The 17,024-nt window shown below is 40.0% G+C and overlaps 1 protein-coding gene across 2 annotated transcripts; it reads right to left on the reverse strand.

The window, feature by feature from the left end:
* Positions 1-879: 879 nt before the first annotated feature.
* parp2 (poly (ADP-ribose) polymerase 2) lies at positions 880-17,024 on the reverse strand. 2 transcript variants are annotated; one of them, XM_080010835.1, is made up of 17 exons: positions 16,874-17,024; positions 15,977-16,186; positions 14,527-14,682; positions 13,102-13,172; positions 11,312-11,362; positions 11,007-11,103; positions 7,220-7,295; positions 7,028-7,130; positions 6,019-6,172; positions 4,925-5,063; positions 3,976-4,039; positions 2,711-2,845; positions 2,259-2,386; positions 1,799-1,898; positions 1,592-1,690; positions 1,382-1,506; positions 880-1,282 (listed from the first exon to the last, which is right to left on the reverse strand). In XM_080010835.1, exons 1-17 carry the CDS (start codon positions 16,929-16,931, stop codon positions 1,123-1,125), a joined length of 1,926 nt encoding a protein of 641 aa, XP_079866961.1. In that variant the 5' UTR covers positions 16,932-17,024; the 3' UTR covers positions 880-1,122. The 2 variants fall into 2 exon arrangements, with proteins under 2 accessions (XP_079866961.1, XP_079866962.1); XM_080010836.1 differs by lacking the exon at positions 15,977-16,186.

Genomic DNA, 17,024 nt, shown 5'->3' on the forward strand with positions numbered 1-17,024 from the left:
TTCCCTTCCCTCCCAGTTTTTGAAGGGGTAGTAAGAAGGCTCTGCCCACCCGGCCAGAACCTCCAACTTCTTGATGCACTATGCAAGCCTCCTTTAAAGCCACTGTCAGAGCTCTGTCTGAGGCTGCTTTGACTTCAGTCAGTATTTCCTCTTGGCGGTGGTATGAGTGAAGCGCAGCAGTGAGCCTTGTCTGTCCCCAGTTCCTGTCTCGGTTTTGGAGAGGACTCATCTGCTCGTCTCCTCCCTAATCCTGCCTTTCAGCACAAGACTCTATGAAGAGGGTTTGTTTCTGGCTTGCCACTGGTTGAGGCTTTTCACCCGCTCCTTCATGCATCGGCAGGGTTAGGGTTCCCCCCTCAAGTTTACCAGGCTTTACAACCTGAAAGTGCCATTTTTGATCCGTCAATTCTGATTCTGCCATTGATTCATCTGTGATGGACACCATAAAATTAATCAATTAAGATAACAAAAAAGGTACAAAACCATGGCAAATGCAACAGGAGTTATCTGAGTTTTTGCATGATACGTTGATTATACAACCAATTATTCCATTACTAAATGTTAATTTGATTTTCCGTAGATCAATTGTTTTATAAATGTTTCACGAGAGATAAACAAATAAAACCATCTTATATTTCATTTAGTGAGGAAGTTCAGCTCATATGTTTTCATCATTAGCAACGTAAGTACTAAGGTTGTAGTAAGACAATTTTTATTATTTAAAATGTTTGATAAAATTATTACTTAATAAATAATGATTGTGTTTATTTAAAAAAAAAGTATTATATTATTGGCAAGCCCTAGGTTAATGCACGTGATTCAGAAACAATACATTTGAAATTACGAACACAACGAAAATGTACTTTATTTTTTGCATATAAAACACCCATTGCTGACATATTAGGAATCCATTACAGAAAACAGAGTTAATAACAGTTTAAATGTAAATTAAAAATGTATTTTCCTGAAGAAGAGAAGAAAAAAAACAAAGAACATCTACCCAGCTGTCAGATACAGATTAATAACACGTGTATGCATGTTCAGAAAACCAGGGTAACGATTCACGGACGCACAACAAAATAGTGCAAAATGTTGTATTTTTTTTTATGCCGATACAAGTTCTCACCACAGAGCAGCATAGTTGAACTGCACCTTGAGCAGGTAGCGCATGCGCACCTGCGAGGGGTCGTAGACGACAAACTCATTGTAAAGGAGGGAGTATCCGCCGGCGTTGCCCACTCCCGTCTTCACCCCCGGGCCCATGGGCACCGTCACGCCGTCCCTGGGTGGGACGAATAAATGATAAATCATGAAAAAAAATGTATAATTAATAAGAAGAAACAAGAAGGTAAAAAAAAAAAAATGGATGATGGACACTGACAGGGTGGTGGAGGTGCTAGGGTCGGGGCCCGTCTGCCCCAGACCTTTGGTGCTGTGTTTGCCGGCGGGAAGCTTGTCGGCCTCGTAGTCGGCGTCCAGCAGCTTGTTGCTGTTTCCCAGAGCAACCTGGAAACCAAAAAAGAACCTCCAGCATGATGTGACGTCGTGTAGTTCAAACGGTAAAGAACGTCAAATCACTATTACCACCCACCTCGCACAGGAGCAGCAGCCCGATGTTGTTGCGCAGGCTGGTGAAGCAGTAGTTGCCGCTCTTGGACGACATGTCAGCAAAGTAGATACCTTTACCGAACTACAACAAAAAAGCAAATAAAACCAACTTAAAATGTCTTCATTCCTGGCAATGTGACACTCAAAGGATGGCAAAATCTTTATCTTTGAGTTCAGAGATTTTACTCACCATGTATCCGGTGACGGGGGCCTCTGGGGGGGCCACACGGAGCCCCTGGCTCAGGATTCCTACCCAGTTGGACAGACGAGAGCCGTGCCACAACAGAGTCCTGGTGGGTGTGGAAACATTTAAATACCGATATTAACACATACAGATGCAAATGGTACTTGGTTACCGGTTTCTAAAAAGGTACATTTGTTAATACCATACCAATACCATTTTTTTTTATGCTTGATGGTCAATATGCTCTCCAATAAAAAAAACCATCTAAACAGCTTAAAAAAAATATATAAGCAAAAAAAAAAAAAAAAAGATTAACAATAAGAACAATTTTATTCATTTTTATTCATCATTATTATTTTACCAACGTTTGAATGTATGCTTATCCTAACTAACACAAAAAACTGCTAATTCAAGTACATCTATTATCTATTATATTATTATTATGTGTTTTGGAGCTTTTGTTTACCTGTTGTGTATGTCGGAGAGGAATTTGTTTTTCTCGCCCTCCCTTTCCACCGAGAAGATGTCCAGTACAGTCATGGTGTAGTCGCAGTGGGTGGGGGCATGGGTGGACTGCAGATACCTGCCTAGCAACTGAAAGGAGGTGAAGGAGGTATTACAGAGAAGGAGGTATTGTCAGTATTGTAATCCAGGGAATAATATAAATATTTAATATTTATATTTTTGTGTGTTTTTTTTCATTTTGACATTTATGTGTATTTAGTGACCCCCCCACAACGAGGTTATGATATAACAACTCAAATTTGACACGATGCACTGCAGGGGCCCCGGGGTGTGATTTCAGATAACCCTAATTCATGTAGAAGCACTTGACCGTGTTTTTTTTTTTTGTTTCTTTTTTACAAAGTACTATAACAAAGATTTTGGACTTTTCTTTCATGGTGTAGTTTGATTGACCTGGTATTCATCGCTGCTGGAGTCCAGTGGCTGCAGCTGGCAGTGCATGGAGTGGTACTGTCTGTCCAGAGGATGCTCGTTGCTGTCGGCGTTGGACTGGGCCATCTTTACTGCGATCTGGATGTCGCTCAGGGCCTGAAGGAGTATATACGTCCAACGTCGGATGCAGTGTTTCCCAACATCTTTTCTGACACTTTTGGCAATTAAATTATGTCACAGCACACCACTCTCCTGTTTGCCACTAAAAACATCCTAAACATCTACTGTATACTAATGTTTCTGACGAATAGATAGTGACGCAAGACTCTAGAAGAGAAAAATGATTTTAAAAGACTGGAGTCACCTCAGCAAAAGTAAATCTTTGACTTACAAGGTGAAAATAATTACTGAAGACTAATTAAAGTGAAAGGCAAAAAGAAGGCCGAAGAAATTGTCACCATTCACATTGAAAGAGTGATTTACTCTTTCCATTCCTCCTAAATATTTGTTTAATAAATGATTTTTCGGAGGATCGATCACAACTTCAAGCCGAACCGACTCTTCTGACTCTCTGCACGGTTCAGGAAGTCCTCCCTCGCTCGCCGTGCGTACCACCAACTGAATCAAACTAAACAAGAGTCTGAAAATCCAACAACTCTTTTCGCTGAATGACTCGCCAAGAACCGAATGTCAAAAAAAAGAGTCAATACTTTCATCACATACTGTATAGTCGCCACTATCAGAGTGAAACTTGCACAGAACTGGTATTCTGGTCAGAACTGAGAAATTAGATGAAATAGTACTGCCTTGTGCTTTCCATTATTTTGGATATTTTTTTTAAATGGAATTTGAAAATTCCATAGAAAACAATGGTCTAATGTGTGGATGAAGCAATACATCTTCTTGCCCTTACTTAAAATCATTGACACAATAAAAGAACAGTACTAAAAGTTATAGGAGAGGGTAACTGGAGACATGGTTGTTAGGATTGGACTCATAAAATGGGTTCTAGTCCTCATTTAAACAGCTTCATTATCCCTGAGGAGAAATCTGTAGTGGAGCCGGATAGTGAAATTACTCAAATGCACATTAAAATGACTCATAATGGTGATCAGAAGAACACTCAAACATTTAGCAAAAAAACAAAATGCTTCAAATGAATACAAGAATATTAAATAAAACAGTTAATAAACAGTTAAATACATAAATGAACAACAAGAGCAATCCTGATTCGGAAATAGCTCCGAGGCCAATTGTTACCAAGTAAAGCGTGACGTGTTGCCTACCTCCAGCAGCGATATTTTTTCCTTCAACTCATCTTCCGTGCTGATGAGCGGAGGTGTTTTCAACCTGGAAAGTTAAGAGGAAGAACAAAGCATGAAGCTCACATGAAACTACATTAACAAAACCAAGTATGAAGACCGGAGTGAACTCACATTTGCCATCAGAATCAGAATCTTAAGTATCTTATCAGTGCGTTTGTATGTCAAAGGAAATAAGACTCGGTGGATGGGTCCAAAAAAGCAGTGTTTTTCAGGTCGCCCAAGTGTCCCATGAACATTTTTCAAATTCCACTATTCATAAATTAATAAATAAACAAACAACCAAACAAACAATAGCTGATTTTTTTTGAGAATTTGTGTTGCAAGATCAAAATTGCAAGGCTGTGTTCATCAGAACAAGATTCACTCTGAAAGTGACGACTATTTGTCGTGATGATCGATTTGACTCTTTTTTTTGAAATTCGCTTCTTGGCGAGTACCTCAGTAAAACGAGTCACTTGATTTTCCGACTTCATTTTTATTCAGTTGATTTAAATACACAGCGAGCGAGGGACAAGGGAGGACTTCCGGTGAAGGCTGGACAATAGTAACTTATCTTCATTTACTCGCAAGTACTTTAAAACAATTGTTTGTTACGGATGAAGGGTTCACGTGTCTTGCATCACTAGTACGCCATAATCATGAGCATAGTTCTAAATGTTTGGTTTTTAGTGGTATGATGGCGGTGTGCCGTGGGATCATTTAATTGGCAAAAGTGTGCCGTGGCAGAAAAAAGGTTGGGAAACACTGCATCCAAAGGTTACATATTAAAAGGTCTCCATAGGTAGTCCATTTTGCCATCGTTTGTCAATTTAAAAGACAAGACACCAAAACATACAAGTTTTGGTGTCAACATACAAGTTTTCCATTGCCTCCACCCCGTGTCACACACCCAGCCCCTGACATTCCTCACCCAAAGTCGTGCGGGATCCGGGTGTAGAACTGGTTGCAGGCGTCCAGCAGATCCTTGCGGCTCCCCTTCTTCTTCAAACACGCCTCAATCCTCTTCAGCGCCGTGTACCCGGCACGGATCTGCTCAGAGGTCAGCTTGCCTGCAGCAGAAGAGTACAAGTGATTCCAAATATAAAAGGCAACAGCATCAGACTCGGCTGACACGGAGACATATGCAAATAAACGTGCAATATATATTGGCAAATGTGCAAATGAAGACATATTACCAATGGCCTGTAAACTAGTTTCAAATGAAGTGTACAGTTAATAAGATACATATTAAAAGAACTGAATATTCAGACGGTTTTGTACTCTACATTCATTTAGTTACAATAGTTACAATACTAATGATTTTAGTTTTATTTAAACATTTGTATTGACAACAATTTTTTTTTTTAATGCTTTTCAATTCCAGTTGATTTTTTTTTTTTGCTGTGAAAAAATAAATAAATAAAAATAAAAATGTCTGGAGATCAGAATTTGTTTATTCTGTCAAGTAAATTTTTATATACAAAGAATTTGTCATGGTGAGGATTGGTCCGTTTCTCTGAGTATTAAAAAAATCTGAAAAATAGAAGTCTGAAAAATACAAATGATCAAATAGCATAAAACTAAATAAAATAGAAATGCATTAAAATAATATAAAATAAAAAGTAATTCAATTACATTTAAAAATTAAACTATTTAATTACATAAAATTCAACTAGCCATAGAAGGGAAATGTCTACCGTTGATTGTCGACATGGAAAAGAAAAATCCACCCCACTACACCTGTTTCATTTTATACAAGGTATGTCTTTTGTTTTTCAGTTAACATGGCTACATCGCTGCTTCTCAGTTTCATTTTCTAAAACTTGAAAAAGCCAGACTGGCTTGACTTACAAGGGGCTTTATTTTATGCATTACTTGTGATCTTTGCATTTTCTATGGCATCATTTGAGAAAAAAAGGGGGGCAGGGAAGAAAAGAATATCACATTGGATTGAAATTGTAAATTTATAGTACTTTGATTTAACGTGAATTCAGATGAACAATTTTCTGATGTGGTGCAACTGACCGAGTGGAGCTTTGCGCGTGTCGAACTTCATCTCCAGTACGCACTCCTCCATGGCCTTGAGGTCGCAGATCAGCTCCAGCAGAGACTGGACCTTCAGGTCCAGCACAGAGGGCTCCTTCCTGGGAGCAGAGTCCACCTGTGTCTTGTTCTCCTCCTGAAATGAGAGAAGAGAGCGGCGTCAATATGGGGAGAAGAGTGGGGAATGGATGGAAGGATGAGAGTAAAGGAAAATGGGATTGAGTGATTGAAGAAATAAGGGAGGAAAATAAAAAAAAATAGAAAACATGCAGGACGGTAAGGAAGTGAGGAGATAAATTAATTGGGGGAATAAGGAAGAAAGTAGGGAGATAGAAAGGAAGGAGGAGGTGTAAAAATAGCAAATAAAAAGGGTAAAAAAAAATAGGAAACCAGCAATAAGGGAAGAAAGGAGAGAGTAAAGACAAAGAAAAAATAGGCACTAGGGTAGAAAGGAAAGAAGGACATAAATATGGAGATGAATGATTGCAAGCAAGAATGATTTGGAAGAAACAATTAGGGATGGAAGGGAGGTATAAAAATAGGATCTGAATAAGGAAGGAATGAGATAAGAAAATAGGAAATAAGGAAAAAAGGAAAGGATGTAAAAAAAGGAAATAAGGAAGGAGGGAGGAAAGGTAGGAAGGAAAATTAAAAAATGAGGAAAGGAATGAGGGGATATGAAAACAGGAAATAAAGAAGGAAGGAAGAAAGACATTAACGAAGCGGATATAAAAACAAAGAAGGACGGAGATAAATAGGGAATAAGGAAGGAAGAAATAGAGACAGGGATGAAGGAAGGACGGGATATAAAACATGCCATGAAGGATAGAAGGAGTTAAAAAAATAGGAAAGGAAGGAAGGGATATCAAAATAGGAAATAAAAAAGGAATGAAGGAAGGAGGGGATATAAAAACAGGAAATATAGGAGGAAGAAAGAAGGAATGGAGGAAGCAGATAAGGAAAATGAGGTGACATCCAAGGCTCCCCTCGCCTTGTCCGTGGTGCTGTAGTCCATGAAGACCAGGTCGTACTTCCCCGCCACCTTCTCGAAGCTCGCCCGCTGCTCCCACTCGTTCTTGGTCTTGTCCAGGAACCTGACGGTGAAAACAAACCGGAGTAGACAACGTTGAGGGACGCCGTACCACCCAGTGACACCAGTGACGTCTCTGTTGCAAAATCTCACTTTTTCTTGAAGATATCTTTGGCTTTCAGGAGGTCTCCGCCGTAACCGATCAGACTGCTCTGTCCCACTTTGCCCACTGCAACAACAAAACGGGGTCCAGGTTAGTCGCGTTAGATACGAATTACAGTTTTCCAAGTTCCTGTGGAACGTAGCATCAGTTTGTGCTGTCACTCGTATTTACATCAGCATTACTACTAAAAGGAGTTAGAATTTTCAGAGGTTCCATTGACCGCAGAACCGGCTGACGTAATGACGGGGTGATGACTCTGTGACTATAGTTTTCTGAGTCCCGGTGAAACGCAGAATTATTACTACAAGCCGATACACTTGATGCGTGTTGTTACTTTACCCTAAAAGTTAGAACGTGGCTGTCCTCTACTTGTAGTGCAAAGAGTACTGCCTCATGGTGTCTCTGTGGAAGGAAATCACTCTGTGTGGAAGTTCCCAACAACACAGTTCCATTCAAATGGATTTAACACTGCATGTCCGTCAGTGACATTTCATCAACTTCTTAAACTTTTGGGACTAAAATAAAATGGACACGATTTGGACCCGTTGCTTTGGACTGCAAGCGAACTCCATGTGTGAGGAGTGGAGACATACAGACGTGGAGAAATTTGTTGGTACTCTTACAGCTCATTGAAACAATGCTTCATTCCTCCTGAAAAGTGATGAAATTAAAAGCAATTTTCTCATGTATACCTGCAGGCATTTGGTATGTCATAGAGTAAAGCAAGGAAACAGTGAAAATAGATAAATTATTTCTAGAGAGATCAATTATATTCTAAAATGGCCTGGACAGATTTGTTGGTACCCCTTTGAAAAGATTATAAATAATTGGATTATAGTGATATTTCAAACTAACTGTTTTCTTTAGTTGGTATCACACATGTCTTCAATGTTATAATCAGTTATTCAGCCTATTTAGATAGAGAAAAGTAGTCACTCTGCTGTTTGGTATCATTGTGTCCACCACACTGAACATGGACCAGAGGAAGCAAAGGAGAGGGTTGTCTGAGGAGATCAGAAAGAAAATGATAAATGGATGATGTTAAAGATAAAGGTTATAAGACCATCTCTGAGCAGCTTGATGTTCCTGTAACTACAGTTGCAAATATAAATAAAAAGTTTAAGGTCGATGGGACTGTAGCCAACCTGCCTAGACACGGCTGCAAGAGGAAAATCAACCCCAGATTGAACAGAAGGATAGTGCGAATGGGAGAAAAAGAGCCAAGGACAACTTCCAAAGAGGTAGATGCTGAACTCCAAGGTCAAATACATCAGCGTTTGAACGCATCATCCGTCACTTTTTGAGTGACAGTGGGCTCCGTGGAAGAAGACCCAGGAGGACTCCACTTTTGAAAGAAAAACATAAAAAAGTCAGACTGGAATATTCTAAAATGCTGATGACAAGCCACAATGCTTCTGGGAGAATGTCCTTTGGACAGATGAGTCAAAACGCGAGTCACGTCAGCTCTATGTTCACAGACGAAAAAATGAAGCTTTCAAAGAAAAGAACACCATGCCTACTGTGAAAAATGGAGGAGGCTCAGTTATGTTTTGGGGCTGCTTCACTGCGTCTGGCACAGGGTGCCTTGAATCTGTGCAGGGCACAATGAAATCTCAAGACTATCAAGGAGCGAAACGTAATGCCCAGTGTCAGAAAGCTCTGTCTCAGTTGCAGGTCATGGGTCCTCCAACAGGATAACGACCCAAACACACAGCTAAAACCACCCAAGAATGGATAAGAACAAAACATTGGACTATTCTGAAGTGGCCTCTATGAGCCCTGATCTGAATCCTATCAAACATCTATGGAAAGAGCTGGAACATGCAGTCTGGAGAAGGCACCCTTCAAACCTGAGACAGCTGGAGCAGTTTGCTCAGGAAGAGTGGGCCAAACTACCTGTTGACAGGTGCAGAAGTCTCATGCGAGCTACAGAAATCGCTTGATTGCAATGATTGCCTCTAAAGGTTGTCCAACAAAATATTAGGTTAAGGGTCCCATCATATTTGTCCATGTCATTTTCTTTTGTTTTATTATGTAAAATTTTCTGTTGAATCAAAACTCAAAAGCAAAGTCTGATTTCTATTAAATATGGAATAAACAATGATGGATGCCAATTACTTTTGTGAGTTTCAAGTTATTTCAGAGAAAATTGTGGGTTCTTCTGGGTTTTCGTTGTAGGGTACCAACAAATTTGTCGAAGGGTACCAACAAATTTGTCCAGGCCATTTTAGAATATATTTGATCTCTTTCACAATAATTTATCTCTTTTCACAGTTTCTTTGCTTTACTCTATGACATACCAAAAGTGTGCAGGTATACATGAGAAAATTGCTTTTATTTTAATCACTTTTCAGGACGAATGAAGCATTGTCTCAATGAGCTGTAAGGGTACCATCAAATTTGTCCACGTCTGTACATGGAATATGTTTTTGACTGTTTTCGACTTCTGCGCTTTGTATGTTACGACTGGCTTGAATGCCGCAAAATAAGGAGGGACGCAACACCACATCTAACACCGGGTCAGATGCGAACAGAATGTGTTTGTATACAAAAAGGGCAAAAGAGATAAAATATCAAACTAAAAGTCCCGCCGACTTCAAGCAGGTAAGACGACGACACACACACACACACACACACACACACACACACACACACACACACACACACACACACACACACACACACACACACACACACACACACACACACACACACACACACACACTCTTTGCAACCACTACAGACGGTGTAAATGCGTGCCCAGAGCGAGAATTTGCTCATATTTAACAAATTTAATGATGATATCACAAAGCGCCCTTCTCCACATTCTCATTTCGCTCCACCACTCGATTTAAAGTTTTACAACGTTGGCGTATCGGCGATGTGCGAACGTTCTGCAACTGAGGGTACATTTTCATTGTTTTTTTCCCTAATTCCTGCTCCAAATGTAGATCGATATGAATCAAACAAACTTGAACCACGACATGTCTAAGACGTCCCAGTTCTAATGAGACATAAACCATGTCTAGCAATTGTCGTGTTCCAGACACTTTAAGCATGAAAACTGCCAAGGAGAATATTAACAATAATAATCAGAGCAAATACAATAGGGTTCCAGCCCTGCACTGAATCTGAATATAACAGCAGTCCTAGCAAATGATAATAGTCCAAATAAATAAATGGTAAACTTGAGCAACCTTCAATCTAATATACGGCTGAATTAATGTATTGTATCACCATGTAATCCCTACTTTTTTATCCCCTCATATCACTACCACCTGAAGCTGAAATTGCACTCACTTAATTACTTTGCAATGTGTTTTATCAACCTCTATCTTTCTCAGGCTTCAGGGTTAAATGAAGGTAACATTGTAATGAATAAATGCTCTTGTAAGAGCACATGTTGCCCCCCGGATGCTGCGCTCGTCAAATGAGCGTCGCCTGGCTCTGCCGGCCATACAGCCACGGCAATCCAGGCTATTCTCATTTGTAGTTCCACGTTGGTGGAACGAGCTGCCAAAAATGACCAGAGCGGGGACCTCCCTCTCTGTCTTTAAGAAGCACCTGAAGACCCAGCTCTTCAGTGAGTACCTCCTGTCCTAACCTACAATAGCTCCACCTTGCAGTATTTATTGTTACACGAATGTTGTTGTTACACCAATCTCTGTTGCAATGTAGCTGAATGTTATTCTCCCTTGTAAGTCGCTTTGGATAAAAGTGTCTGCTAAATGACTAAATGTAAATGTAATGTAAATGTAATGATATGTCTTTTCTCACCTCTGCCCCATCTCATCCACACGCTGTAGGCCCTGCCGCTGTCATCCTCCAGCAGCTGGATCAGATAGTACTTGTTGTTGTTGAACTGCAGATTAGTCTGTCAGAAATAACCACACACACACACACACACACACACACACACACACACACACACACACACACACACACACACACACACACACACACACACACACACACACACACACACACACCTAAGTTGATGATGATGTCACAAAGCGCCCCGCTACACATTCTCATTTCGCTCCACCACCCGACCGAAAATTTTAGAACGTTGGCGTATCTACCTGGTTAAGCATCACATCGTAGACGTCATTTCCCTCACTGTAAACATGGGCCTGAAAGGAAGAGAGGTTGTCACTGATGTAAATGAAACCTTTGTTTTGCACCTTATTATTTACTTTGTATATCATAGTTATTAGGGGGGTAAAAAAATAAACACTGATACCTGTACCAATAACTAGATAATAGTTTCTACACAATATGTAAAAAAAATAAAAATAAAAACTGAGGGGAAAAAAACATGGAAAATAGATTCTGCAAAAAAAAAAAATCTGAAAGTCCTAGACTAGGAAGTCCTAGACTAAGGTTAGGATTAAAGGACTAGTCAACTCTTTCTGTCTGGTCTTGGTGCTGGTCTTAGTCCAGATAATCCATTTTCTCTATTGTCAAGGTCGACCTGGAGGCCCACAAGATAAACCTGCTTCTGCCCAGCTTTAATTTAAGCCTCACTTAGACTTTGACCTAAGGAAATCAGATTATTATTATTATTATTAATTTTTTTTTTTTTTTTTTTTTTTTTTTAATCAAGACCAGGGCAAGTTTTTGACCATTTGAAACCATGGCTGAGAGAGGCCATTTCAGTAAATCCAGATTAAAAGTGCGATTTCATCTAAAATTAGGTCTGACCTGCAACCACGAAACCGGCCCAGAGAGAACCTTTTTGGCACCTCAGGACCTACAACGACTTCCAATGACCTCTGGACCAATCCAATGACATCACCAAAGACAGACCGATAAACTACAGTTACGTTACCACATGCACAGCTCGCCACGGAGTCACCGTCTACACCAGGGGTGCCCACACTTTTTTGGTTTGCGAACTACTTTTAAAATGACCAGGTCAAAATGATCTACCTGCATTAAAAAATGCTAAATATATTTATTTATATATATACTGAGTATGCTTTATATATACTGTACAATATATGTTGGCGTACCTTGCATCACTGCATGAGCCCTTACGGCACAATACAATTAAATACATTTATGGTCACTACCTTACTCTGATGACTTGCACTGAATGGAGCTGGCCAGGGTTGCAGAGTCCAGACAGTAGCTGCTGGTAGCCAGCCTCAAGCAGGCTTCCAAATGATCATCCGTCATGGTGGAACGCTATTTTGACTCAATAATCTTCATGTGGGAAAAGGCTGACTCGCATAAATAAGTAGAGCCAAATAATGCAGTCAAGGAGGTAGCACATTTCCTCTTGTTTGGGTACTTTTCCTCTGTGAGTAAGTTCCAAAACTGTCCATGAGCCCTGGACTTCAGCTGAATGTCAGCCTGTGGGGTCAACATCTCATCCTCCACTGCAGACAAGTTCAGGTGAAAGAGTTGCAATTTTTGATGTGAGTGAATCAACCTCAATATCTTCCCTAAATGGGTAGCACATTCATTTAGCGATTGGCTCGAGTAAAGAAAAGTCTTGAACAAGTTTGTCAAAGTCTGACAGACAATTTTCAATCTGCTGTGTAGCGCACACTGTCAAGTTCCGCGCGCCCGTCGGGGCGCTCCTCGCACCACCCCCCTCCTTGCCTTCCCTCGGGTCTCCAGCTCTGATGCGTGGTTTGAAAGTTCTCCTAATCGAGGCACTGCAGCTTTGAGGACAGAAGTTGAATTTTTCGTTGAAAGCATTAACTGAACTGATCATGTTGACCACGGTTTTGTCTTTTCCTTGCAGAATTTTTTTGTTTTTGAATGACGCGCGATCCACACGCACTACCTTTGCGATCTACCGGTCGATCGTGATCGACATATTGTGCACCCCTGCTCTACACCAACTCTGAGGAAACCGTACCTTGCCTAGTTTGGTCTTGCATTCCGAGTCCACCGGGGCCTTGCCCTTCATCACCACCGTCTTCACCACCTCTGTGAAATGTCCAAAGAGATCGAAACACTATGAATGGTATAAAACTTTAAAGACCCATGACGGAAAATGAATATTTTATTGGGCTTCAATGATAGGGATGCACTGATACTGTTCATTTTGGACAGATAACCCACTGTCAGTACTTTCCTAGAGCAATATTAAGCACACTGATATGGAGGACCCAGTGTATTATGAACAATTATATCATGACACTGTTGCCAAGTTTGAAAAATAAAACAATATCTCGCTTTGAGCATTGACACATTGACATTAGATCGGTATCTATGTAAAGCTAATACAGAAACAGTTATATTCCAATTACTTTGTGACCTTGGTGGTGTTTCATCTAGGTGGTGAAATGGTTTCATAACTTCCAAACAAGGTATTACCAATATTAATTTTTTTTCAAATCTATTCAGAAATTGAAACAATAGAATCTAATTGTATTGGAGTATGTATTTTTTAATAACCCAGCCCTAACGACAAGAAGTGTGAAAACAAGATGAGTAGAGATGGGAGTAGAAGAGAAGAAATTAAATATTGTGTAAGGAAAAAAAAATATATATATATATATAATATTTTCAAAAAAGCTAGCTAGTATGAAGCCACCTATTAGACACATTTGTCAGCAATTGTTATTATTGTGTTGTATTACATTACTACCTAATGGCTAAAATGACATTTATTGTGCCTTACTAGCGACTATAATCTCCATTGGCATTGATTATTAGCCATAATGTCGTAACCATCCAAGCTAGACCTACCACAAACTATGAGATAGTGAAACGATGGTTTGTGCTCCTGTAGAAACCACAAGTCTGTATGATATCAACCTTGTTTTAAGAAAAACATGTTTTATTCGCCATGTCATGGAGAAGTACTACACTACCCATAATCCTAAAGTATAACGGCAATGTCTCTGAATGGTGGAGCTCGCTGTTACCATGGAAATCAGTTAGTTCGTTTGCTGGTACCACTGAACTTAATGATTGTTTACGTTACCTTTACAACAGAGCAACCATGATTACAACACTATTATTAACAATATATAAACAATAATAATGACAAAGGTTGAATTCAAGAAGAAGCATGCTAAACTACCGTTAGGTTTGAAGTCGTTGGAGTCTTGTACTTAGCCTTTTTTTCCCCGTTTTCCAATGTTTTTTTGCTCAGAATCAAATGTTTTATGGTCATGATTTATCTGATAGTTGGCTGGCTTGGTTCCTGGCTTAAAAGTTACTCCCCCTACCCCAAATTTCCTCTCTCTACAAAAAACAAAAACAAAAACAAAAAAAAATAACTGCCTAAATAAATAAACAAACTACTGAAAAGATGTAAATAGGATGCAGGTACCTTGGCTCTCTGTTTCCTCTTTGACCTTCTCTTTGGTTTTGGCCTGACTCTTGCCTCCCCCTCTCCTCTTCTTTGTGACTGGCTGCTCCTCGCTCTCCTCCGCTTCCTCTTTTACCTCAACCGGGGCGACTGACTGTCCAACGTCAGCAAGACTTTCTGAGGGTAAAGACGAGGGAAGAGCAATACGTAAAAGTTTTGCTCATGAAATATTGAAAATATCTTTGTTCTTTAAATTCAAGTACCTTTTTCAAGCAGTATTTTCCCATTTTCAAGGACTTCACATAAAACAAATGCACTCAGTTTTCAATTTGATATTCATTAATTAAAATATAATATAATCTTAATCTCAATGGCTAATATTTAAAGTAATACAGCATTTCCTGAAATACAAACTGGTAGTCAAATAAAAACCAGGGCTCTAATAAAAGCCGGGGCCATGGTCTACACAAACAAATACAAGCCTGCCTCAAATATAGATTGGGGAAAAACGGTTGCAGTGCGGAGCTCCGTTCCCAAACAAAGCAAATAAAAACAGTGTGTTTTTATTGTAGATGTATTTAATTTACTCAATTTCCGACTGCTGCATAGCGGAGCGCTTCTTGGGGCAAATGCCCAGCTCTGAGTGCTGCCACTCTCCAGCACTCCAAGCAGGAAGTGGTGCCTTCAAGGCGAACTCAGAAAACAAATTCCCCTGTTGGCTACCACCACAAGTGAACTCTTAGGGTAGCTACTAGCTCTCTGTTTTTTCACCATACATTTTTTTGCATGGCATGGCACCCAGATGGAAGTTTGATTTAAGATACATACTAAAATATGATCAACTACACTTAGTAAACAGAGGAAATTAGATATAAAAGCCTGCCTCTAATATAAGCCTGCTTCCAATAAAGGCCTGGTACCGTCTGCATTTGACGAAATATGGTATATATATATTATACTGTATCTATCTAATATCTTTTATTAATCCCATTGCCATCTACTATAATAAGTGTCTATTTTAACCATGCTGTATTCAATTTACATTTCTGTGGCATAATCTATGTGGTAAAAGCGATTCTGGATTATTATTGTTTTTTTAAAATTACGATTATGATTTTAATTGCAAAATCAGGGAGAATATCACAGGTTTTCACACTGTTGCATTTTTTAAGGAATACTTTGGCATGAAAGGGGCTATTTTCAAGGTATACCAATATTTAAATGTCTGAGGATATAATTCAACACTTCAAGCACCCCAATGAGCCAATAAGAACCCTGTAGATTACAACAACGAAAAACACTGAGTGGCAATATAATCCTTAGGCGTGACCATGCGATAAAAAGACAGGGAATGGCCATTCTGTAAGTATTCTGTGAACAACTCTCACACTTGGAAGGCTGTTCAGCTGTAACATATAAGCAATGTGTTGAATGATATCGCCGCCGCGTTCTTTTTCGAACACACACAGACCTGGCTTCACTGTCTGAGAGCGTATTTTCCTCTTGTATTTGGTGACGAGGTTGATTTGGACCATCTTTTTCAGGTTGACCTCGTAGGCTGTTCCGGAGCTCAGAGTTAGGGTGACGGTGGCTTTACCCGAGGATAACGCGGAGTCCAGTAAGGTGCAGTCTGAAGGAGGGTACGGCTCCCACTGTCCCTCATCTCCCTGCCACTGCCACGCTGATGGAGAGGGGTTTAGGGCGCTATAAGTCGATATTCTTGCTTTTGGTCCATTATCTGTGATTCTCAACCTTTATCATATGAAGGATCCTCTATTTGATATAGGTTAGGCCACGGACAAAGACTTTTAAGTCTGTTATTGTCTTTGGGAACCCAATTTGAGCAGATTTATATTCTTGGATATGATTTAGTCCAAACTTCTATACCCGTCTGTACTAGAGTTAGGAAGATAACAGTGAAACTATGATAAAAATAGTTATTATTGCACATTCTCTAAAGGTGCTAAATTGTAAATTAAATATTGGTCAAGTTTAACTATTAATCACTTTGCTGGGGACCCCCTGGGAGTCCTCAAAGACCTCAAGTTGAGAACCACTGATCTAGATCTACCTGAGTGAGACAGGTAGATATTCACCGCAGCCCACACAGGCAATCAATCCCATTGAAAAATAGAAGTTCCATCTTTCAGCGTTGTGTACCTGCTTTGCGTAAGTTGTTTCACACAAGTTTTGTGTGACTGTGTGAATAAATCCCAAACGTCCAAAAAACAAAAATAGCACAGAAAAGGGCTCTTCTGTGCTATTTTTGATGATGTGGAGGGCGGGAATCACCTAGTTTCACTTCGCCCAGAATGCGCTGTCAAACCAGCCGAACATTGTTTACCTCAAAGGTAATTCGATTACTAACCTTTTTTAACTTCTCCATTGCCCCCTTCGCTCTGGGTGATAGCCCGTGTTCGCCTCATGCTTGAAGACGCCGCCTACGGTGGTGGAAGTAGGATTCCGCCTTCCCTGCCCCTTTCCTCTGAACAGTCTTTCACGCCGACTGCCCCTGCTCG

Source organism: Zeus faber (genome assembly GCF_960531495.2).
Source record: "Zeus faber genome assembly, chromosome: 12".
Classification (NCBI taxonomy): domain Eukaryota; kingdom Metazoa; phylum Chordata; class Actinopteri; order Zeiformes; family Zeidae; genus Zeus; species Zeus faber.

Excerpts from the sequence above, each read along its gene's own strand:
- parp2 (XM_080010835.1), bottom strand. The coding sequence starts at position 16,931 with ATGAGGCGAACACGGGCTATCACCCAGAGCGAAGGGGGCAATGGAGAA. Across the intron at positions 13,173-14,526 it reads AGAGGAAACAGAGAGCCAAG|AGGTGGTGAAGACGGTGGTG; the intron begins GTACCTGCATCC and ends GACATTTCACAG. Across the intron at positions 1,691-1,798 it reads CCCCCGTCACCGGATACATG|TTCGGTAAAGGTATCTACTT; the intron begins GTGAGTAAAATC and ends TTTTTGTTGTAG.